The sequence below is a fragment of the Lissotriton vulgaris genome, chromosome 8 (genome assembly GCF_964263255.1).
Source record: "Lissotriton vulgaris chromosome 8, aLisVul1.2, whole genome shotgun sequence".
In the NCBI taxonomy this organism is placed as follows: domain Eukaryota; kingdom Metazoa; phylum Chordata; class Amphibia; order Caudata; family Salamandridae; genus Lissotriton; species Lissotriton vulgaris.
In genome coordinates, this window is record NC_141696.1 from 9,421,673 (window position 1) to 9,447,207 (window position 25,535).

Here is a 25,535-nt window from a genome sequence, read left to right on the forward strand (position 1 = left end):
ACCTTTGGTGGAACAATTGCCTGGCACTCCAGGACTTCTGGGGATTCACACACCATCCCTCTGAGGCTGACACCTGACCCATGTGTCGTGTGACTGTCTGTCTGGTGCAGATCTCCCATCCCCTGTCCACCTGACAGGGCGTGAAGATCCCCCAGAACAGAAGTGGCGCCACCCAGGTCCCTCCAAGAAGATCTAGCCCAACTGGCTAGTCCCTGGTCCACTGGTGCATCCACTGGGAAACTCATCCCCCAATCACTCTTCACCTTGGACTTCTGTGCACTCCCTCCTGGAATAGCACTGCCGGGCACTGGAACCCCTGGAGCTCTAGTTACAGATGCTCCAGGTTCCCTAGACACTAGGAGATCCTCCTCAAGTGTACTAACAGGACAGCCTAGGTCCCTAACCTGGTGTTCCCTACAGAAACCACCCAGGTTCTGAGATAGGGCTTCGGGCCTCTGGGGACTCTCAGCCTCCCACTGACTCCTGCTCCACTGAGCCAGGTAGTCAGCCTCACCACACTTCTCACTATACTGGGACCTTGCTGGACTACACTGAACCTCTTCCACCACGCTGGGCTGGAAGATACCTGTACCACTACTGTTGGACTCACTCTCCAATGACTCTACAGGTCCTTTAGCACTTTCCCAGCGCGCTGCTTCCTCTGCAAGTGCCCAAGGACTAAAGTGCTCAGACTTCAAAATGTGCTGGCGCAACTCTGGACAACAAACACTGAGCAACTGCTCTTTGAGAAACATATTCAGTACTCCGTCCCTCTCCTCATCCGAGCTAGCCTCCAGCCACTCCCACATTGCATCAGAACAATCATGCACAAAATACTTTCACTCCTGGTGGGGTGGTTTCCTAAGGTTCCTGAACTTCAACCTGTTCTCCTCCTCTTGGGAACAAGGTACCTTACGTTGGGGACGTGGACTGGGACTTCCTGCACTGAAGTCTAGATAGCTGCCACCACTGGACTCAACCCTCCCTGGGGAATCCAGACAATTAAAACTGCGCTCAAGGGACAATCTATCCTCCTGAGCTAATCTCTCTCTGGGAAAGGCCCTCTCAGCCTCCGCCATCCTCTCCTGAACACCCAGCTGCGCTATCTCCCTGGCATGCTCTAACCTGAGCTTCTCCATAGCCAGCTGGTGCTCCCTCTCTTCCCTCCTATCTACCCACTCCTCTGGGGACAGGGACCGGGAAAGGGATGAGGCGCTGCCTCCTACGCTGGACCCAGCTAGGGACTCCCTATCTATGGGGTCCTCACTGTCTGCTGGCGTCACTGTGTTCTCATTTTCTTCCTCCTCCTCAGACTATTCAGGGCTCCCCTCAGACCCACCACCCTCATGGTGTGAGACCCGGGCCCTCTCCTCACTGTGCTCACGCTCCCAGTCATCCTTCTGCCATTGTATCAGGTTACCCCTAAGTTGGGACTGGGTGTCATACTCATTCACTGCAATGTCTCTCTCTTCGCAAAACTCTCTCAGCTCATGCATAAACAGACCCCAGACATTGAAAGCAGACTCCATCTTGGCAGGATGCTCACAGACACGTGCACACAGGGGACTTAACTGTCAGAGCTGAAGCAAGAGTACCACATTTACAAAGATTCAGTGATCTCCCTAGAGAACTCACCCTTCTCTTGTCTAGTGCCACACACCACTCATTCACACACAACCCCCCCTCGGACTGGTAAGGCAGTTTCTACCACCCCTGATTCCTCAACTTGACCACATGTAACACAGGTACCAAACTCTGGGCGCGGGGCGGGGGAACAAATGCACTGGACACTATTTGAAAATAACACTCTTAGGAGAAGAAAATGGAACTTAAAAAAAAAACAATAATCCCCAAAAATGTGGTCATCTAAAATGCAGAGTTTTGTAGCGCGGCCAGTTGCCACTGTGGTACAATGCAAACACAAATCCTTATCCTCACCGCTGCGTCCAATGTCAGAAATGGGATCCCTGGCTGGCCAGGGCTTGCGCCAAAGTCAGTCAAAGACCACCACTCCTAAGTCAGGGCAAGGGAGTTACACGCCAAGATAACCCCTGCTCACCCTCTAGGTAATGTGGCGCGAGCAGCAAGGCAAAACTTGAAGGCGATGCGAGTTAAGTATTTGCACACGCACCCCAGCAACAACACCCAAGGCCCACCACAAAGGAAACTCCACACAAGGGTATATATCAAAATAGCCTTTGTATTACACCAAAACACATTAGATAAAACACACACTTTACAATGTGCCAACAGGCATGGGCAGAATTTACAGGGGCTATTTACAAGACAGGGCCACCTGGACCACTGTCAGGAATCAGCACTTTTAGCACTTAGCACTAGGTAGAATTAGCACTTAGAACATAGAATAATATTCACTCTAGCCTCAAATAGAACATAAAGTACACAACCAGTAACTACTGGTAACCAGGACCTCACTAGCACCACCTTTACTAGGAGAAAAACAACCACCTAAGTATCACAATACCTGTAGGGGTGTAAACACAACACATGATGCATAACATACATTCAGAGGTGTAAGGGAGGAAACACATGATGCCTAAACACATTCAGAGGTGCAAATAACACATGATGCATAAAATACATTCAGCGGTGTAAGAGCAAGGCACATGATGCATAAAAACATCCAGCGGTGTAGAAAAAGGCACATGATGTATTCCCAACACATTCAGAGGTGCAGAAACCACAATAGCGCAAAACTCACTAAAGTCACCACCTTTGACTGTCCATAGGCCAACTGGCCTCTCTAGGGCTAGTACGCCCTGTGTCCCAAATGTCAGGGGGCCTAAACGTGGCAGCTGCCCACGAAGTGCTGGGCAGCTGTTGTGGAGAATGGGGCCAACGTGGGAGCCTCCCTGGGCTCAAGAACAAGGTAAATGGAATGGCACAAAGAGCTTCAGCGCTCTAAACAATGCAAATGCCCCCAGAGCCTCTCTGGACTCTCTAAGAGCAAAGTTGCAGCCTCACTGGGCTGTTGGGGTCCCTCACAGGGGACCCGGGAACACTGGGGGTGCCTCGAGCCTCTATTAGGCTCGAAAATGACTTGTGGTGCCCTCAAGAGCCTCTCACTAGGCTCCGAACACAAAATGGGGGTGGGGAGCCTCTCAGGGCTCGAGTTCAACTTGTGCCCAGCCGTTGGAGTCCCCCTCTCTGGGACTCGGAATCATGAACAGCCCCCAGAGCCCTCTCAGGGCTATAAAACAAATATGCGGCCAGAGCCTCTCCGGGCTCAAGGAAGGAATGCCCCCAGGGCCCCACTCACCGGCTTCCTGTGGCGGGCGGAGGGGCTCCTCCTAGCAGGGAGATAGGACTCCTCTTCGGCCCTGCTCCTCTTCACTGGGGACACATGAGAGCTCCCGCTCCTCGGGGCTCTCTCTTTGCACTTCGCTCGGACTCCTCTGAGTCCAGGGTTTCCCTCGAGGTGGCGTCCTTGTGGAGGCGGAGTGGGCTCTCGCCTGCTTTCTCAGCTGTGGGGGCGGGACTTCCGGCACCTTCTCCCAGGGCCGCTCAGCGATTGGCCGGCCTGGGCGTTCCTTCCGGGTCATCGCGGGCAGCGCGGCGGCCTGGCTCAGGCAACGCCGGCGAGGGATGAATTCCCCCAGGAGTGGGCTCCCTCGAGGGAAGCAATGCACGGGCAACAGCGGCAATCTCGGGGGCAATGCCGGGTGGGCACCGGCTGTGAACGTGCGGCAATGAGCGGGGTGGCACCCGTGCCGCTTGGCACAAAGACAAGGCAATTTGCAGCGTGGGCAGCCGCAAGAGTAAAGCGCTCTAAGCGCTAGAGGCCACACGAAGCGCTCTCAGAGCTAGAAATCAGAGACAGCGCTCCCAGCACTATAAGGAAATCAATAAAGCGCTTCCAGGCGCAAGAGGCTCCAAAAACACAGCAAGAGCCCTTCAGGAAATGCAGCACGCGGGGGGGGCAAGGCTGGGCCCAGAGCCAGCACACTGGGTCTCCAGGCAGGGGGGCACTGCAAGTGGCGGTCCTCTGGCCCAGCGACAGCAGCAGCAGCCCCCTCAGGATCCTGGAAGAGATCAACCTCTGTGGGGACACAGCCCCATTTTTATACACCACATTCCTTTGTCTAAGGGTGCAGGGTGGGAGAGAAACCAGTCGCAGCTGGTTTTGGAGCACTCTTGATTGCTCAACCACCCATTTTATTCACTAGCAGGGCTAGGGTCATCAGTCGCACCACAGGGGGCGGAGCCAGCATTGTCTGGGAAAAACCCAGCCTCATTCAGGACACAGGTACACTCCTCCCCAGCCATCAGCATGCTAATCTCCCACTCACCACCGGGCAGACCCACCCAGCCTTCCTGGAGCCAGGCTCACCAGCCAGCTTCATCCAATCACACGCCAGGCATATTTTACACTAATATGCCAAGTCCTAGAAGTGGCACTTTGTAATTCAAGTCAAAATATGCTACAAGGGACTTGTTTAAAAGAGGTTAGATTTGTTAAGTGAGTTGTACATACGTAACGTGCTCAGTAGTATCCTCAGGATAACAGTATTAAATCAAAACAGTAAATGTATTACTGGAAGGGGAAAAAAGAACACATAGAGAAAAAGTTGTATTGTGGCACAAAGTTTTTTACTGCATCAAAATTGGGGAGATGAATACAAACAAATTAATTTGAGCAGGAAGTCATGAATAGAGGTAAACAATGTTTTTTTCTACAGTTCATAACTAAACACATCAACTCCCGATAATAAACCACGCAACCTAAATTAATTAATAAAAAATGGTTGTGAGTTAGTGACAAAACAACATTAAAGGAGATGATGGAGTGTCGAAATTTCGGTCTAGAGGGCAGTCGTCAAATAGACCATCATCAGGACGATATTCTTTCTATGCAGAAAGGACTCCCTATATAAACAAATAAATTTGTATTATAAACAAAAATCTCTGAATCAATTATTAAAATACATTTAAAGGCATATAACCTCTATGTGTCTAATAAATTTATAGTATCTATTTGATATCAAATTCTTCTCATGAGACTACTCCTTCCTAGTAATCACTGAGAAGTAATTATAAAAAGACATGGGTCAATATGACTCAATGGGTATCAACATATTAATTTCATGATACATTTGGAAAAATCCATAAAGATAAAAAGAAATTGACAATTGTGGCAACATCCACATAGATAATGGAAAACATTCACCAATTTCTAAACAGATATAGGCAAAGTCATTATATTCTACTTAAAAACATTTCTAATCATAAAACAAAGTTTACACTATTCATGCAGGATAAAAAACACACAAGAGTTAAAACATTGAACTCAATACATTGTATCCTGGTAATATTTATACATTCTACAGGACAGCAATCAGTGTGATTAATTTGTCACCTTGAATTTCCAACTGAATGCCTAATGAACAAGGAAACAGCAAATGGCGTGGAGAACTGTATCAACCACAAATTAAAAGACTAGGGGATAAAGAGTTAGAGCTCGTGTTAGATACAGGTGGGCAAACAGATATCTGATGGTCTAATTATATAGCCAGATGCATACCTGGGATTTAAGAAACTCGGGCCACAAACGTTAGCCGGATTTCGATTTGTTGATCAATCAGATGGAGGGTGACATCCCGATATTCTGTAGAAAATTAAAATATTATAACCTGGCTGGTCCGCAAGATGTTAAACTAAATATAATGCGAATCTTCGTGGTGAGCTATTCCTTGATTAAGTGAGACTGAAAAAATATTACAAAATACAGTCTCAGGAAATTATTAAACCAGCTGAATGGAATAGGCAAATTTTTAGAATAACTTGCACCGTGGTCTCTGTGATGTTGCTGATTTGTGTCATATGACACGATTGGCCCTGTGTGGCATTGCCGATTTGTATCTCAGAAAACTGTAACTTTAATAGTTAATTAAACTACTCTTTGGAGATACGGAAACATGAATGTCAAAGTGTGAATAACAACAACAGAGAAATCATATGTTGGACCACCCTTGGTCTGGTACACGAAAGCAAAACTAATCGTCCGATAAATGAGTCAATATTATGTGGTTTAAGACTATTTAAGAATTGTCAACGAAGACAAGCTTAATGCATCTATTTGAAAAAAGGAAAGAGGGGCGTGGGGGGGATGGCGGGGGGGAAGGAAAGGAGACTGATCAGAGCGTCTACTTACTTCAAACAAAAGTTCTAGCGGCATACAATGTATCTTTGTTTGTTCATCGGAAACGCCGACTGAACTGAGATCAGAGGGTTTTAAACTTGTTACCCGGAAGTGAACCGGTGTTGGGTCACATATTTGCTCGCAGTAATTGCAAACAAACCCTTTTTGGTTTATGTGGCTCATCTTGAATTGGTGTGTTTAATAAAATTAAAACATCGAAACAAGATCTGGCAGCAAAGATTATTTGTCGACATTAATTTAACCACGGTGAAACCTTAGTTTCTCTTCCATGAACGAAAACGTGCGGTTGCCATCTTGCATCGGGAAAGAATACTACTAAACAAGTCACTGCAATGGTTTTCGGACAAGTTAAAAAATATCGTAACTTATGCAAATGATAGGCTCACGGATGATATAAATCACAGATTATGAAAGGCATCTGTTTTCAAATGAAGCAGTCAATTAATTAAGATATCTTCTTCGAAATAGCAGATAATTAAGATATCTTCTTCGAGGTAGCAGATACATCAAAAAGTGAATGGTATGAAGTTTGAAAATAACCTATGATAAAAAATTGCTTATCTGTAGGGTCTCCCATACTACTATTTTTGTATGAAACAACATGGTCTGTAAGGTTATTGAAAGGCATTCTAGGAGAATTCATTGTGACAAAGCAACCAAAAACAATTATATCACAGATATGTGAGCAGACTTTACTAGATCACTGCATCTATCTTCATTGTTGGCAGATTACACGTATTTGCCATTCTTGAAAGATATTAGTAAAAAAGTCAAATATGACAAAGCAACAAATAACATTTATATCACAAAAGTGCAAATAGTCATTACTATTTCTCTATAAAGTGTGGCTGACTACATCTATCTTCTATGTTGGCAACCCTCAAGTTCTCAGAAAAAAGGGGGGGATGTTTCTAACCCATCGAGTTTTATTAGAGGCAGGCTAGAGCATGCCATTCTGTGCAAGAGTTGAGACCATATTTCACTGAGTCTGCCAAACAGATCCAGCGTTGCTCTTTTAGGGTTAATAAATGGTCCACATTGGATTGTCTGATTGTGGGTTTAATAACCTCTACCACAAACCAGTGAAGATTATTTTCACTGTGTTTTTTCGCAGAATAGTGGTCAACCAATGGGGCATTTTCAGTCTGACAGCGAATTCGAGAATGATGCTGCAGAATTCTCTTTTTTAATTGGCTGTGTGGTCTTGCCAAAATATTTAAGTCCGCAGGGACATTCTATGCAATACACAATATTAGTTGTGTTGCAATTTGAGAAGCTTTTTAGTAGAAAGTTCTTATTATTTAGATTGAATTGTCTGATGTTAGCCGTGGTGGAACAGTCTACACAATGATTGCATTTGAAATGTTCTTTTAATGAACTGAGTTGTCTCATGTTGTCCACTAAATCACTTTCTTTGTTTTTATAGGCATGGACTAGTCTATCTCTAAGATTTCTGCCTCTTTTGAAGGTAAACATTGGTTTTTCAACCAATTCTGGTAAATCTGATAGAAGAGACCAGTTTTTTGAAATCACTTTTTTGATTGAGTTACTTGATGTGCCAAACGTTGTAACACAAACCAGTTTAGGTTCAGTGGTTTTTTCTTTGACTTGTAAAAGTAGGTCACGGTTGTTGTACCATGCCCGCTTTAATGAGCATTTCAGTAACCTATTTGGGTACCTACGCGAGTGTAGCTTCAATTTGAGTATTTGTGCTTCCCTAAAATAGTCAACTCGCCTTCTGCAATTTCTACGCAGGCGTAGAAATTGGCCAAACGTTAACCCATCCCGGAGGGCTTGAGGGTGACAACAGTTATATTTTAAAAGAGTGTTTTTGGCGGTTGGTTTAGTGAATAAGGTAGTGTATAAGGTGTTGTCCTTATTGACTTTAATAGAAATATCTAGAAAGTCAATGCTCTGGTTGTTAGAGACCAAAGTGATTTGCATATTAGAATTTTTAGAGTTGATCCAATCATGAAATCCGGTAAGTTCAGAAGAACTCCCGTGCCAAATGAAGAAGATGTCATCTATGTAACGCAGCCAACATCTAAGATGGGCTGCGAAAGGATTGTTTGTATCATAGATGAAGCGATCTTCAAAGTTCGATACATAGATATTAGCTATGTCGGGCGCAAAAACTGCGCCCATGGCAACTCCTTTTAGTTATTTGTAAAAGGTTTTATCGTAAATGAAAAAGTTCTCACAGAGAGGGATTCGTAGACAGTTAATGATGAATTCTGACGGAACATGATGGGGTCTAGGTCTATTATCAAGCAATGATAGTAAAATGCTCAGCACCTCCTCTTGTGGAATATTGGTGTATAAACTTTCAATGCCCAAGGACACTAAAAGTTCTACCTCACTATCAAAGGGAATATTTTCTACGTTATTAATGACTGCCATCGTGTCTCTGATATAGTTCTTATTTTCCGTCGCAAAGGGGCGGATGAAGAAATCTGCATACTGTGCCAGGGGCTTAAGGATGGAGTTGCACCCTGACACAATAGGACGTCCCGGAGGATTGGTTTGATTTTTATGTATTTTGGGCAATATGTAAATTGCTGGAACCGTGGGAGCTTTATTGATGAGGAACGCTGCTTCTTTTTCACTCAACCAGCCTCCATTGATGCCTTCCATTGTTAGGTCACAAATTTGTTTCTCAAGTTTTGTAGTTGGATTGCCTGGTAACCTTTTATAGTTTGACACCACTGATAGTTGTTTTTGTAGTTCATGGTTGTAGGCTTTCTCATCCCAGAGTACTATCCCACCGCCTTTATCAGCCGGTTTAAAGATAGTATCTGGGAGGGATTGTAGATGGAAAAGTGCCTGTTGTTGTGCTTTAGTCAAATTATAAGGAACCCATTTAGGCTGTTTCAATAGATGTTCTATCTGTGTCATTACCACATTTTCAAAGGTGATGATTTCCTTAGCCACCATATTGTTGGCTGGGAAAAAGGTCGATGACGGACGTAACCCAGTCACATCAACCGGCAAAATGGAAGCTCTCTTGGAAAAGAAATTTTTGAGACGGACAGCTCTGAAGAACTTATAAAGTTCCAACTTGGTAGAGAACAATTCATTTTTAAATGTTGGAACAAATGACAGGCCCTGTGATAAGACTGCTACTTCATCGGCTGATAAGAGGTGTGTAGAAAGATTGAAAATTGGTACACTTACATTATTTTCTACCACTCGTAATATTGGTTCCTCGTTCGTCTGAACCCAGGGGTATAGTTGTTGCGCCCCCATCCTCTGCGTGGTTGTTTCTGTTGGCCTCGTATTGGCTGGCCTTGTCCTCTGTGGCCCTGTCCTAAAAAAGACTGTCTAGAAGTCGATGGTTGTTCCTGTCCGCCTCTTTGTTGGTAAAGTGAGGCTGATTCGTTCTCCGAGTCTGAGTCAGTGCCTGAGAAGGTGACCCTCTTTTGTTGGCCACGGAAGGGACCCTATGTTTGCCCTTGTGATTGATAAAAATCTTTGTTGAGATAAGGGTAGGTCCTTTCTTTATTATATCTCTTGATGTCCAACTGTAGTTTATATGTTTTCTTTTGTGAATTGAAACTTTCAAAGTCTTTGATGGTGGTAGCTATTTTATCCAAAAGAGCCTTGGCATTCACAATAGTAGAATCAGAGTTGAATTTTAATTCTAATGCTTCAATGTCTTTGATGAGACTTTTGATGTGTTTAAGGGCCGTTTCAATACTCAGCACCATCCAGGTGCGTGAGCATTTATTTGAGGATAAGCTAAAATGTAGCTTAAAGTCTTCGTCTTCTGTGAAAATGATTGGAATATTTCTGATCTGTAAACCAGTAGGAATGATGTTGGCGTTTAAACAATCAGTAAGAAATTTGGCATGCAATTCAGTGTGTACCAGTTTCTTACGCAATCTTTCCAATTGGTTGAGGTCAGATTAAAGTAAAGGAATAACTGGCCCTTTGGTTCCCAAAAGTGAAGGTCCTGCTGAAATTTTTAAGATGTATTCATCTGTGTAAGACAAAGTCTCGGCTTCAGACATGTAAATAGCCGAGTTCAGATAGAATAGAGAAATGGAGAAGAACAACAAATCTCTCTAACAGATAACCACTTATGAAAAAGTGACCCTCAGCAGATTGAAATCTGCACAAATATACTGTTATAGGCAGGGGAAACCCAATAAACCCTTGTAGGCTTGGGCACTTTGTAATTCAAGTCAAAATAAGCTACAAGGGACTTGTTTAAAAGAGGTTAGATTTGTTAAGTGAGTTGTACATACGTAACGTGCTCAGTAGTATCCTCAGGATAACAGTATTAAATCAAAATAGTAATGTATTACTGGAAGGAGAAAAAAGAACACATAGAGAAAAAGTTGTATTGTGGCACAAAGTTTTTTACTGCAACAAAATTGGGGAGATGAATACAAACAAATTAATTTGAGCAAGAAGTCATGAACAGAGGTAAACAATGTTTTTTTCTACAGTTCATAACTAAACACATCAACTCCAGATAATAACCCACGCAACCTAAATTAATTAATAAAAAATGGTTGTGAGTTAGTGACAAAACAACATTAAAGGAGATGATGGAGTGTCAACGTTTCGGTCTAGAGGGCAGTCGTCAAATAGACCATCATCAGGACGATATTCTTTCTATGCAGAAAAGACTCCCTATATAAACAAATAAATTTGTATTATAAACAAAGATCTCTGAATCAATTATTAAAATACATTTAAAAAAGGCATATAACCTCTATGTGTCTAACAAATTTATAGTATCTATTTGATATCAAATTCTTCTCATGAGACTACTCCTTCCTAGTAATCACTGAGAAGTAATTATAAAAAGACATGAGTCAATATGACTCAATGGGTATCAACATATTAATTTCATGATACATTTGGAAAAATCCATAAAGATAAAAAGAAATTGACAATTGTGGCAACATCCACATAGATAATGGAAAACATTCACCAATTTCTAAACAGATATAGGCAAAGTCATTATATTCAGCTTTTTTTTTTAAATGAAAAACATTATTATTCATAAAACAAAGTTTGCACTATTCATGCAGGATAAAAAACACACAAGAGTTAAAACATTGAACTCAATACATTATATCCTGGTAATATTTATACATTCTACAGGACAGCAATCAGTGTGATTAATTTGTCACCTTGAATTTCCAACTGAATGCCGAATGAACACAGAAACAGCAAATGGTGTGGAGAACTGTATCAACCACGAAGTAAAAGACTAGGGGATAAAGTGTTAGAGCTCGTGTTAGATACAGGTGGGCAAAAAGATATCTGATGGTCTAATTATATAGCCAGATGCATACCTCGGATTTAAGAAACTCGGGCCACAAACGTTAGCCGGATTTCGATTTGTTGATCAATCAGATGGAGGGTGACATCCCGATATTCTGTAGAAAATTAAAATATTATAACCTGGCTGGTCCGCAAGATGTTAAACTAAATATAATGCTTCGTTTGTTCGTCGGAAACGCCGACTGAACTGAGATCAGAGGGTTTTAAACTTGTTACCCGGAAGTGAACCGGTGTTGGGTCACATATTTGCTCGCAGTAATTGCAAACAAACCCTTTTTGGTTTATGCGGCTCATCTTGAATTGGTGTGTTTAATAAAGTTAAAACATCGAAACAAGATCTGGCAGCAAACATTATTTGTCGACATTAATTTAACCACGGTGAAACCTTAGTTTCTCTTCCGTGAACGAAAAAAGTGCGGTTGCCATCTTGGATAGGGAAAGAATACTACTAAACAAGTCACTGCAATGGTTTTCGGACAAGTTAAAAAATATCGTAACTTATGCAAATGATAGGATCACGGATGATATAAATCACAGATTATGAAAGGCATCTGTCTTCAAATGAAGCAGTCAATTAATTAAGATATTTTCTTCGAAATAGCAGATAATTAAGATATCTTCTTCGAGGTAGCAGATACATCAAAAAGTGAATGGTATGAAGGTTGAAAATAACCTATGATAAAAAATTGCTTATCTGTAGGGTCTCCCATACTACTATTTTTGTATGAAACATCATGGTCTGTAAGGTTATTGAAAGGCATTCTAGGAGAATTCGTTGTGACAAAGCAACCAAAAACAATTATATCACAGATATGTGAGCAGACTTTACTAGATCACTGCATCTATCTTCATTGTTGGCAGATTACACGTATTTGTCATTCTTGAAAGATATTAGTAAAAAAGTCAAATATGACAACGCAACAAATACCATTTATATCACAAAAGTGCAAATAGTCATTACTATTTCTCTATAAAGTGTGGCTGACTACATCTATCTTCTATGTTGGCAACCCTCAAGTTCTCAGAAAAAAGGGGGGGATGTTTCTAACCCATCGAGTTTTATTAGAGGCAGGCTAGAGCATGCCATTCTGTGCAAGAGTTGAGACCATATTTCACTGAGTCTGCCAAACAGATCCAGCGTTGCTCTTTTAGGGTTAATAAATGGTCCACATTGGATTGTCTGATTGTGGGTTTAATAACCTCTACCACATACCAGTGAAGATCATTTTCACTGTGTTTTTTTCGCAGAATAGTGGTCAACCAATGGGGCATTTTCAGTCTGACAGCGAATTCGAGACTGATGCTGCAGAATTCTCTTTTTTAATTGGCTGTGTGGTCTTGCCAAAATATCTAAGTCCGCAGGGACATTCTATGCAATACACAACATTAGTTGTGTTGCAATTTCAGAAGCTCTTTAGTAGAAAGTTCTTATTATTTAGATTGAATTGTCTGATGTTAGCCATGGTGGAACAGGCTACACAATGATTGCATTTGAAATGTCCTTTTAATGGACTGAGTTGTCTCATGTTGTCCACTAAATCACTTTCTTTGTTTTTATAGGCATGAATTAGTCTATCTCTAAGATATCTGCCTCTTTTGAAGGTAAACATTGGTTTTTCAACCAATTCTGGTAGATCTGAGAGAAGAGACCAGTTTTTTTAAATCACTTTTTTGATTGAGTTACTTGATGTGCCAAACGTTGTAACACAAACCAGTTTAGGTTAAGTGGTTTTTTCTTTGACTTGTAAAAGTAGGTCACGGTTGTTGTACCATGCCCGCTTTAATGAGCGTTTCAGTAACCTATTTGTGTACCCACGCGAGAGTAGCTTCAATTTGAGTATTTGTGCTTCCCTAAAATAGTCAACTCGCTTGCTGCAATTTCTACGCAGGCGTAGAAATTGGCCAAACGGTAACCCATCACGGAGGGCTTGAGGGTGACAACTGTTATATTTTAAAAGAGTGTTTTTGGCGGTTGGTTTAGTGAATAAGGTAGTGTATAAGGTGTTGTCCTCATTGACTTTAATAGAAATATCTAGAAAGTCAATGCTCATGGTACCCCTGGGTTCAGACGAACGAGGAACCAATATTACGAGTGGTAGAAAATAATGTAAGTGTACCAATTTTCAATCTTTCTACACACCTCTTATCAGCCGATGAAGTATCAGTCTTATCACAGGGCCTGTCATTTGTTCCAACATTTAAAAATGAATTGTTCTCTACCAAGTTGGAACTTTATAAGTTCTTCAGAGCTGTCCGTCTCAAAATTTTATTTTCCAATAGAGCTTCCATTTTGCCGGTTGATGTGACTGGGTTACGTCCGTCATCGATCTTTTTCCCAGCCAACAATATGGTGGCTAAGGAAATCATCACCTTTGAAAATGTGGTAATGACACAGATAAAACATCTATTGAAACAACCTAAATGGGTTCCTTATAATTTGACTAAAGCACAACAACAGGCACTTTTCCATCTACAATCCCTCCCAGATACTATCTTTAAACCGGCTGATAAAGGCGGTGGGATAGTACTCTGGGATGAGAAAGCCTACAACCTTGAACTACAAAAACAACTATCAGTGGTGTCAAACAATAAAAGGTTACCAGGCAATCCAACTACAAAACTTGAGAAACAAATTCGTGACCTAACAATGGAAGGCATCAATGGAGGCTGGTTGAGTGTAAAAGAAGCAGCGTTCCTCATCAATAAAGCTCCCACGGTTCTAGCAATTTACATATTGCCCAAAATTCATAAAAATTAAACCAATCCTCCGGGACGTCCTATTGTGTCAGGGTGCAATTCCATCCTTAAGCCCCTGGCACAGTATACAGATTTCTTCATCCGCCCCTTTGCGACGGAAAATAAGAACTATATCAGAGACACGATGGCAGTCATTAATAATGTAGAAAATATTCCCTTTGATAGTGAGGTAGAACTTTTAGTGTCCATGGACATTGAAAGTTTATACACCAATATTCCACAAGAGGAGGTGCTGACTATTTTACTATCATTGCTTGATAATAGACCTAGACCCCATCATGTTCCGTCAGAATTCATCATTGACTGTCTACGAATCCCTCTCTGTGAGAACTTTTTCATTTACTATAAAACCTTTTACAAACAACTAAAAGAAGTTGCCATGGGCGCAGTTTTTGCGCCCGACATAGCTAATATCTATGTATTGAACTTTGAAGATCGCTTCATCTATGATACAAACAATCCTTTCGCAGCCCATCTTAGTTGTTGGCTGCGTTACATAGATGACATCTCCTTCATTTGGCACCTGAGTTCTTCTGAACTTACCGGATTTCATGATTGGATCAACTCTAAAAATTCTAATCTGCAATTCACTTTGGTCTCTAACAACCAGAGCATTGACTTTCTAGATATTTCTAATAAAGTCAATGAGGACAAAACCTTATACACTACCTTATTCACTAAACTAACAGCCAAAAACACTCTTTTAAAGTATAACAGTTGTCACCCTCAAGCCCTCCGGGATGGGTTACCGTTTGGCCAATTTCTACGCCTGTGTAGAAATTGCAGCAGGCGAGTTGACTATTTTAGGGAAGCACAAATACTCAAATTGAAGCTACTCTCGCGTGGGTACACAAATAGGTTACTGAAACGCTCATTAAAGCGGGCATGGTACAACAACCGTGACCTACTTTTACAAGTCAAAGAAAAAACCACTGAACCTAACTGGTTTGTTTTACAACGTTTGGCACATCAAGTAACTCAATCAAAAAAGTGATTTCAAAAAACTTGTCTCTTCTCTCTGATCTACCAGAATTGGTTGAAAAACCAATGTTTGCCTTCAAAAGAGGCAGAAATCTTAGAGATAGACTAGTTCATGCCTATAAAAGCAAAGAAAGTGATTTAGTGGACAACATGAGACAACTCAGTCCATTAAAAGGACATTTCAAATGCAATCATTGTGTAGCCTGTTCCACACCGGCTAACATCAGACAATTCAATCTAAATAATAAGAACTTTCTACTAAAAAGCTTCTCAAATTGCAACACAACTAATGTTGTGTATTGCATAGAATGTCCCTGCAGACTTAAATATTTTGGCAAGACCACACAGCCAATTAAAAAAAGAATTCTGCAGCATCAATCTCGAATTCGCTGTCAGACTGAAAATGCCCCATTGGTTGACCACTATTCTGCGAAAAAAACACAGTGAAAATGATCTTCACTGGTATGTGGTAGAGGTTATTAAACCCACAATCAGACAATCCAATGTGGACCATTTATTAACCCTAAAAGAGCAACGCTGGATCTGTTTGGCAGACTCAGTGAAATATGGTCTCAACTCTTGCACAGAATGGCATGCTCTAGCCTGCCTCTAATAAAACTCGATGGGTTAGAAACATCCCCCCCTTTTTTCTGAGAACTTGAGGGTTGCCAACATAGAAGATAGATGTAGTCAGCCACACTTTATAGAGAAATAGTAATGACTATTTGCACTTTTGTGATATAAATGTTATTTGTTGCTTTGTCATATTTGACTTTTTTACTAATATCTTTCAAGAATGACAAATACGTGTAATCTGCCAACAATGAAGATAGATGCAGTGATCTAGTAAAGTCTGCTCACATATCTGTGATATAATTGTTTTTGGTTGCTTTGTCACAATGAATTCTCCTAGAATGCCTTTCAATAACCTTACAGACCATGTTGTTTCATACAAAAATAGTAGTATGGGAGACCCTACAGATAAGCAATTTTTTATCATAGGTTATTTTCAAACTTCATACCATTCACTTTTTGATGTATCTGCTACCTCGAAGAAGATATCTTAATTATCTGCTATTTCGAAGAAGATATCTTAATTAATTGACTGCTTCATTTGAAAACAGATGCCTTTCATAATCTGTGATTTATATCATCTGTGAGCCTATCATTTGCATAAGTTACGATATTTTTTAACTTGTCCAAAAACCATTGCAGTGACTTGTTTAGTAGTATTCTTTCCCGATCCAAGATGGCAACCGCACTTTTTCGTTCACGGAAGAGAAACTAAGGTTTCACCGTGGTTAAATTAATGTCGACAAATAATCTTTGCTGCCAGATCTTGTTTCGATGTTTTAACTTTATTAAACACACCAATTCAAGATGAGCTGCATAAACCAAAAAGGGTTTGTTTGTAATTACTGCGAGCAAATATGTGACCCAACACCGGTTCACTTCCGGGTAACAAGTTTAAAACCCTCTGATCTCAGTTCAGTCGGCGTTTCCGACAAACAAACGAAGATACATTGTATGCCGCTAGAACTTTTGTTTGAAGTAAGTAGATGCTCCGATCAGTCTCCTTTCCTCCCCCTCTCCTTCCCCCCCACGCCCCTCTTTCCTTTTTTCAAATAGATGCATTAAGCTTGTCTTCGTTGACAATTCTTAAATAGTCTTAAACCACATATTATTGACTCATTTATCGGACGATTAGTTTTGCTTTCTTGTACCAGACCAAGGGTGGTCCAACATATGATTTCTCTGTTGTTGTTATTCACACTTTGACATTCATGTTTACGTATCTCCAAAGAGTAGTTTAATTAACTATTAAAGTTACAGTTTTCTGAGATACAAATCGTTAATGCCACACAGGGCCAATCGTGTCATATGACACAAATCGGCAATGTCACACAGACCACGGTGCAAGTTATTCTAAAAATTAGCCTATTCCATTCAGCTGGTTTAATAATTTCCTGAGACTGTATTCTGTAATATTTTTTCAGTCTCACTTAATCACGGAATAGCTCTCCTTGAAGATTCGCATTATATTTAGTTTAACATCTTGCGGACCAGCCAGGTTATAATATTTTAATTTTCTACAGAATATCGGGATGTCACCCTCCATCTGATTGATCAACAAATCGAAATCCGGCTAACGTTTGTGGCCCTAGTTTCTTACATCCCAGGTATGCATCTGGCTATATAATTAGACCATCAGATATCTGTTTGCCCACCTGTATCTAACACGAGCTCTAACTCTTTATCCCCTAGTCTTTTACTTCGTGGTTGATACAGTTCTCCACGCCATTTGCTGTTTCCGTGTTCATTCGGCATTCAGTTGGAAATTCAAGGTGACAAATTAATCACACTGATTTCTGTCCTGTAGAATGTATAAATATTACCAGGATATAATGTATTGAGTTCAATGTTTTAACTCTTGTGTGTTTTTTATCCTGCATGAATAGTGTAAACTTTGTTTTATGATTAGAAATGTTTTTCATTTTAAAAAAAGCAGAATATAATGACTTTGCCTATATCTGTTTAGAAATTGGTGAATGTTTTCCATTATCTATGTGGATGTTGCCACAATTGTCAATTTCTTTTTATCTTTATGGATTTTTCCAAATGTATCATGAAATTAATATGTTGATACCCATTGAGTCATATTGACCCATGTCTTTTTATAATTACTTCTCAGTGATTACTAGGAAGGAGTAGTCTCATGAGAAGAATTTGATATCAAATAGATACTATAAATTTGTTAGACACATAGAGGTTATATGCCTTTAAATGTATTTTAATAATTGATTCAGAGATCTTTGTTTATAATACAAATTTATTTGTTTATATAGGAAGTCTTTTCTGCATAGAAAGAATATCGTTCTGATGATGGTCTATTTGAGGACTGCCCTCTAGACCAAAATGTCGACACTCCATTATCTCCTTTAACGTTGTTTTTTCACTAACTCACAACCATTTTTTAATAATTAATTTAGGTTGTGTCGTTTATTATCTGGAGTTGATGTGTTTAGTTATGAACTGTAGAAAAAAACATTGTTTACCTCTGTTCATGACTTCTTCATCAAATTAATTTATTTGTATTCATTTCCCCAATTTTGTTGCAGTAAAAAACTTTGTGCCACAATACAACTTTTCTCTATTTGTTCTTTTTTCTCCTTCCAGTAATACATTTACTATTTTGATTTAATACTGTTATCCTGAGGATACTACTGAGCACGTAACGTATGTACAACACACTTAGCAAGTCCTAGAAGTGGCATTAGTACACAAGACACACTCATGCCACATACATCATTGCGAAGCATTCACTCTCACGAGTTCGCACATATCAAGTTCGAACCTGTACACCTCACACATAAGGAACTACCAGGGACACAGACATTCCCCATGCATTCCTATGGGAGGGCAGGCCTATCTCATCACATGCACTCAGAGTGCGCACGCACTTTCCACTGGGACACAGTGAAAGTGCGCAGAACCCAAAAATCACCATCACCAGGTCACCATTACAAGCAAAAAGTCTAGGGGTGAACCTGCTAGAAGGGCCAAGTCCAACACAGTCTAAGCACACATGAAACTCAGCAGCTCTGCTGTCTAAGCACAGAGTGTACCTCAGCAGCTCTGCTGTCTATGCACACCATGAACCTCAGCATCTCCACTGTCTAAGCACACCATGAACCTCAGTAGCTCTGCTGCCTAAGCACACCGCGAACCTCAGCAGTTCTGCTGTCTAAACACACCGTGATCCTCAGCAGCTCTGCTGTCCAAATACACTGTGAACCTCAGCTGCACTGCTGTCTAAGCACACATGAAACTCAGCAGCTCTGCTGCCTAAGCACACCGTGAACCTCAGCAGTTCTGCTGTCTAAACACACCGTGATCCTCAGCAACTCTGCTGTCCAAATACACTGTGAACCTCAGCTGCACTGCTGTCTAAGCACACATGAAACTCAGCAGCTCTGCTGTCTAAGCACAGAGTGTACCTCAGCAGCTCTGCTGTCTATGCACACCATGAACCTCAGCATCTCTACTGTCTAAGCACACCATGAACCTCAGTAGCTCTGCAAGCTTAGCACACTGTGAACCACAGCAGCTCTGCTGTTTATGCACACCGTGAACCTCAGCAGCTCTGCAATCTAAGCACACTGTGAACCTCAGCAGCTCTGCAAGCTAAGCACACTGTGAACCACAGCAGCTCTGCTGTCTAAACACACGGTGAACCTCTGCAGCTCTGCTGTCCAAGTACACTGTGAACCTCGGCCGCACTGTTGCCTAAGCACACATGAAACTCAGCAGCTCTGCTGTCTAAGCACAGAGTGAACCTCAGCAGCTCTGCTGTCTATGCACACCATGAAACTCAGCATCTCTACTGTCTAAGCACACCATGAACCTCAGCATCTCTGCAAGCTAAGCACACTATGAACCACAGCAGCTCTGTTGTCTAAGCACACCGTGAACCTCAGCAGCTCTGCAGTATAAGCACACTGTGAACCTCAGCAGCTCTGCATGCTAAGCACACTGTGAACCTCAGCAGCTCTGCTGTCTAAGCAGTCTGTCAACCTCAGCGGGTCTGCAAGCTAAGCACACTGTGAACCTCAGCAGCTCTGCAGTCTAAGCACACCGTGAACCTCGGCAGCATTGTTGTTTAAGCATACTGTGAACCTCAGCAGCGCTGCTGTCTAAGCATAGAGGGAGTCTCAGCAGCGCTGCTATCTAAGCACACTGTGAACCTCAGCAGCACTGCTGTCAGAGCACAGCATGAACCTCAGCCACTCTGCAGCCTAACCACACCGTGAACCTCAGCAGCTCTGCAGTCTAAGCACACTATGAACCTCAGCAGCTCTGCAAGCTAAGCACACTGTTGTCCTCAGCATCTCTTCATGCTAAGCACACTGTGAACCTCAGCAGCTCTGCTGTCTAAGCACTCTGTCAACCTCAGCAGGTCTGCAGGCTAAACACACTGTGAACCTCAACAGCTCTGCAGTCTAAGCACACAGAGAACCTCTGCAGCATTGTTGTTTAAGCATACTGCGAACCTCAGCAGCGCTGCTGTCTAAGCATAGAGGGAGTCTAAGCAGCGCTGCTATCTAAACACACTGTGAACCTCACCAGGTCTGCTCCCTAAGCACACCATGAACTTCAGCAGCTCTGCTGTTTAAGCACACCATGAACCTCAGCAGCTCTGCTGCCTAAGCACACCATGAACCTCAGCAGCTCTGCTGTCTAAGCACACTGTGAACCTCAGAAGCTCTGCAAGCTAAGCACACTGTGAACCTCAGACGCTCTGCAGTCTAACCACACCTTGAATTTCAGCAGCTCTGCAGTCTAAGCACACTGTGAACCTCAGAAGCTCTGCAAGCTAAGCACAATGTACACCTCAGCAGCTCTCCTGTCTAAGCACACCTTGAACCTCAGCAGCTCTGCAGTATAAGCACACTGTGAAACTCAGTATCTCTGCATGCTAAGCACACTGTGAACCTCAGCATCTCTGCTGTCTAAGCACGCCATGAAACTCAGCAGCTCTGCAGTCTAATCACACAGTGAACCTCGGCAGCACTGTTGTTTAAGCATACTGCGAACTTCAGCAGTGCTGCTGTCTAAGCACAGAGGGAGCCCCAGCAGCATTCCTGTCTAAGCACACCATGAACCTCAGCAGCTCTGCTGTCTAAACACACTGTGCACCTCAGCAGCTCTGCTGCCTAAGAACACTCTGAACCTCAGCAGCTCTGCAGTCAAAGCACATAGTGAACCTCGGCAGCACTGTTGTATAAGTATACTGCGAACCTCAGCAGCACTGCTGTCTAAGCACATAACAAGCCTCAGCAGTGCTGGTATCTAAGCACACTGTGAACCTCAGCAGCACTGCTGTCTAAGCACACCATGACCCAAAGCAGCTCTACTGTCTAAACACACCGTGAACCTCAGCAGCTCTGCTGTCCAAGTACACTGTGAACCTCAGCCGCACTGCTGTCTAAGCACACATGAAACTCAGCAGCTTTGCTGTCTAAGCACAGAGTTAACCTCAGTAGCTCTGCTGTCTATGCACACCATAAACCTCAGCATCTCTGCAAGCTAAGCACACTATGAACCACAGCAGCTCTGCTGTCTAAGCACACCGTGAACCTCAGCAGCTCTGCAGTCTAAGCACACTGTGAACCTCAGCAGCTCTCCATGCTAAGCACATTGTGAACCTCAGCAGCTCTGCTGTCTAAGCACTCTGTCAACCTCAGCGGGTCTGCAAGCTAAGCACACTGTGAACCTCAGCAGCCCTGCAGTCTAAGCACACCGTGAACTTCGGCAGCATTGTTGTGAACCTCAGCAGCGCTGCTGTCTAAGCATAGAGGGAGTTTCAGCAGCGCTGCTATCTAAGCACACTGTGAACCTCACCAGCACTGCTCTATAAGCACACCATAAACCTCAGCTGCTCTGCTGTCTAAACACAAGGTAAATCTCAGCAACGCTGCTGTCCAAGCACATTGTGAACCTCAGCTGCACTGCTGTCTAAGCACACCATGAACCTCAGTTGCTCTGCTGTTTAGCCACACCGTGAACCTCAGCAGCTCTGCTGTCTAAGCACAGAGTGAACCTCAGCAGCTCTACTGTCTAAGCACACCATAAAACTCAGCAGCTCTGCTGTCTAAGCACACTGTGAACCTCAGCAGCTCTGCTGCCTAAGCACACTGTGAACCTCAGAAGCTCTGCAATCAAAGCACATAGTAAACCTCGGCAGCACTGTTGTATAAGCATACTGTGAACCTCAGCAGCACTGCTGTCTAAGCACACCATGACCCTCAGCAGCTCTACTGTCTAAACACACCGTGAACCACAGCAGCTCTGCTGTCCAAGTACACTGTGAGCCTCAGCCGCACTGCTGTCTAAGCACACATGAAACTCAGCAGCTCTGCTGTCTAAGCACAGAGTTAACCTCAGCAGCTCTGCTGTCTATGCACACCATGAAACTCAGCATCTCTACTCTCTAAGCACACCATGAACCTCAGCATCTCTGCAAGCTAAGCACACTATGAACCACAGCAGCTCTGCATGCCAAGCACACTGTGAACCTCAGCAGCTCTGCTGTCTAAGCACACCATGAACCTCGGCAGCATTGTTGTTTAAGCATACTGTGAACCTCAGCAGCGCTGCTGTCTAAGCATAGTGGGAGTCTCAGCAGCGCTGCTATCTAGGCACACTGTGAACCTCAGTAGCACTGCTGTCTAAGCATACCATAAACCTCAGCTGCTCTGCTGTCTAAACACACGGTGAACCTCAGCAGCTCTGCTGTCCAAGCACACTGTGAACCTTAGCTGCACTGCTGTCTAAGCATAGAGTGAACATCAGCAGCTCTGCTGTCTATGCACGCAATGAACCTCAGCATCTCTGCAAGCTAAGCACACTATGAACCACAGCAGCTCTGCTGTCTAAGCACACCGTGAACCTCAGCAGCTCTGCAGTCTAAGCACACTGTGAACCTCAGCAGCTCTCCATGCTAAGCACATTGTGAACCTCAGCAGCTCTGCTGTCTAAGCACTCTGTCAACCTCAGCGGGTCTGCAAGCTAAGCACACTGTGAACCTCAGCAGCCCTGCAGTCTAAGCACACCGTGAACTTCGGCAGCATTGTTGTGAACCTCAGCAGCGCTGCTGTCTAAGCATAGAGGGAGTTTCAGCAGCGCTGCTATCTAAGCACACTGTGAACCTCACCAGCACTGCTCTATAAGCACACCATAAACCTCAGCTGCTCTGCTGTCTAAACACAAGGTAAACCTCAGCAACGCTGCTGTCCAAGCACATTGTGAACCTCAGCTGCACTGCTGTCTAAGCCCACCATGAACCTCAGTTGCTCTGCTGTTTAGCCACACCGTGAACCTCAGCAGCTCTGCTGTCTAAGCACAGAGTGAACCTCAGCAGCTCTACTGTCTAAGCACACCATAAAACTCAGCAGCTCTGCTGTCTAAGCACACTGTGAACCTCAGCAGCTCTGCTGCCTAAGCACACTGTGAACCTCAGAAGCTCTGCAATCAAAGCACATAGTGAACCTCGGCAGCACTGTTGTATAAGCATACTGTGAACCTCAGCAGCACTGCTGTCTAAGCACACCATGACCCTCAGCAGCTCTACTGTCTAAACACACCGTGAACCACAGCAGCTCTGCTGTCCAAGTACACTGTGAGCCTCAGCCGCACTGCTGTCTAAGCACACATGAAACTCAGCAGCTCTGCTGTCTAAGCACAGAGTTAACCTCAGCAGCTCTGCTGTCTATGCACACCATGAAACTCAGCATCTTTACTCTCTAAGCACACCATGAACCTCAGCATCTCTGCAAGCTAAGCACACTATGAACCACAGCAGCTCTGCATGCCAAGCACACTGTGAACCTCAGCAGCTCTGCTGTCTAAGCACACCATGAACCTCGGCAGCATTGTTGTTTAAGCATACTGTGAACCTCAGCAGCGCTGCTGTCTAAGCATAGTGGGAGTCTCAGCAGCGCTGCTATCTAGGCACACTGTGAACCTCAGTAGCACTGCTGTCTAAGCATACCATAAACCTCAGCTGCTCTGCTGTCTAAACACACGGTGAACCTCAGCAGCTCTGCTGTCCAAGCACACTGTGAACCTTAGCTGCACTGCTGTCTAAGCATAGAGTGAACATCAGCAGCTCTGCTGTCTATGCACGCAATGAACCTCAGCAGCTCTGCTGTCTAAGCACACCATGAACCTCAGCAGATCTGCTGTCTAAGCACGCCATGAACCTCAGCAGCACTGCTGTCAAAGCACGCCATGAACCTCAGCAGCTCTGCTGTCTAAACACACCATGAACCTCGGCAGCTCCACTCTCTAAGCACACCACGAACCTCATCAGCTCTGCTGTCTAAGCACACCATGAACCTCAGCAGCTCTGCTGTCTAAGCAGACCTTGAACCTCAGCAGCTCTGCTGTCTAAGCATACCATGAACCTCAGTACCACTGCTGTCTAAGCACACAGTGAACCTCAGAAGCTCTGCTGTCTAAACACACCATGAACCTCGGCAGCTCCACTCTCTAAGAACACCATGAACCTCAGCATGTGGTACTGAAAATTCTGGACCCTACTATGGTGTGGTACCAAAGCTCTACACTCGTGTCAACAAATATCATCATATCATGACGATTTTGGTATCGGCAGACAGGTAATGATTGGGATACTATACATATCCATTTGCGTCATGATCAAGTGACGCAATCACCCTGAAATCATAGTTTTCGTCTTGAACCCTCGGGTTCCATTTTGTGAGCGGCATCCATCTTGTGATTGCCCTTAAATAGTCAATCGACCAAGGCTGAATTCGATCTGAAAAGACACGTACTCCTTTGCTGACTCCTCTGTGACCTGGGCGAGCTGACTCCACTGCCCCAAGCCAAACCTGTTCGGGCAGTCCTCATCCCAATGGCCGAGCGAGATTAGCATCAAAGCACAACATGTCATAAACTGTTCATCGCATACAAGCCATGTCTTATCACACACACACCTGTCCCTGTTTCTTCTTTATGGTCTGCTTTACAAGGAGGAGGTGCCCGATTTTATTGGGGGTTCGTCGATATCTGATGAAAGTTCTGGGCCTTGCTGGGTAATCTATCACGAACTGGACAAACCAAAATTTGGGCTTGCCATCATAACTCTGCTTTTTCTTTGTATTAGAAATATTTATATGACCAACTGTAAACTGAGGAATTCTTGCCCGAAGTGTATTATTTTGTATAAAAGGAAGAGGCTGGTTCTGTAAAAACAAGCAGTCTCCTGAGAACATACATGCGCTATATGCTGTTGTACTTCTAGGATACCTGTTACTGGTTGCAGCCAATAAACTCGATCCTTGACATCACCTAGAAGACTCTGTGTTTCTGTGGTCCAAAACAGGAAGGACTCAAGAGGTCTTTGGGTATTCCCCCTGGCACCGCCGGGTCCATAAAAACCTGGTACCTCAAGCAGCTCCACTCCCTAAGCACACCACGAACCTCAGCAGCTCTGCTGTCTAAGCACACCATGAACCTCAGCAGCGTGGCTTTTTAAGCATACCATGAACCACAGTACCGCTGTTGTCTAAGCAGACAGTGTACCTCAGCAGCACTGCTGTCTTAGCACACCATGTCCCTCAGCAGGTCAGCTGTTTAAGCACACAGTGAACCTCAGTAGCTCTGCTGTCTAAGCACACCATGAACATTAGCAGCTCTGCTGTCTAAGCACACTGTGAACCTCAGAAGCTCTGCAAGCTAGGCACACTGTGAACGCCAGCCTCTCTGCAGTCTAATCACACCGTGAACCTCTGCA

At 43.4% G+C, this 25,535-nt stretch overlaps 1 protein-coding gene across 1 annotated transcript in view; it reads right to left on the reverse strand.

Moving 5' to 3' along the window:
- Positions 1-9,621: 9,621 nt before the first annotated feature.
- LOC147693218 (NACHT, LRR and PYD domains-containing protein 3-like) overlaps positions 9,622-25,535 on the reverse strand; it is a 1,290,712-nt gene continuing 1,274,798 nt past the window's right edge. Inside the window, exon 21 of the mRNA XM_086933611.1 lies at positions 9,622-10,063. Within this exon, the coding sequence (XP_086789737.1) occupies positions 9,622-10,063 (442 nt within the window). The remainder of the gene's footprint in view (positions 10,064-25,535) is intronic.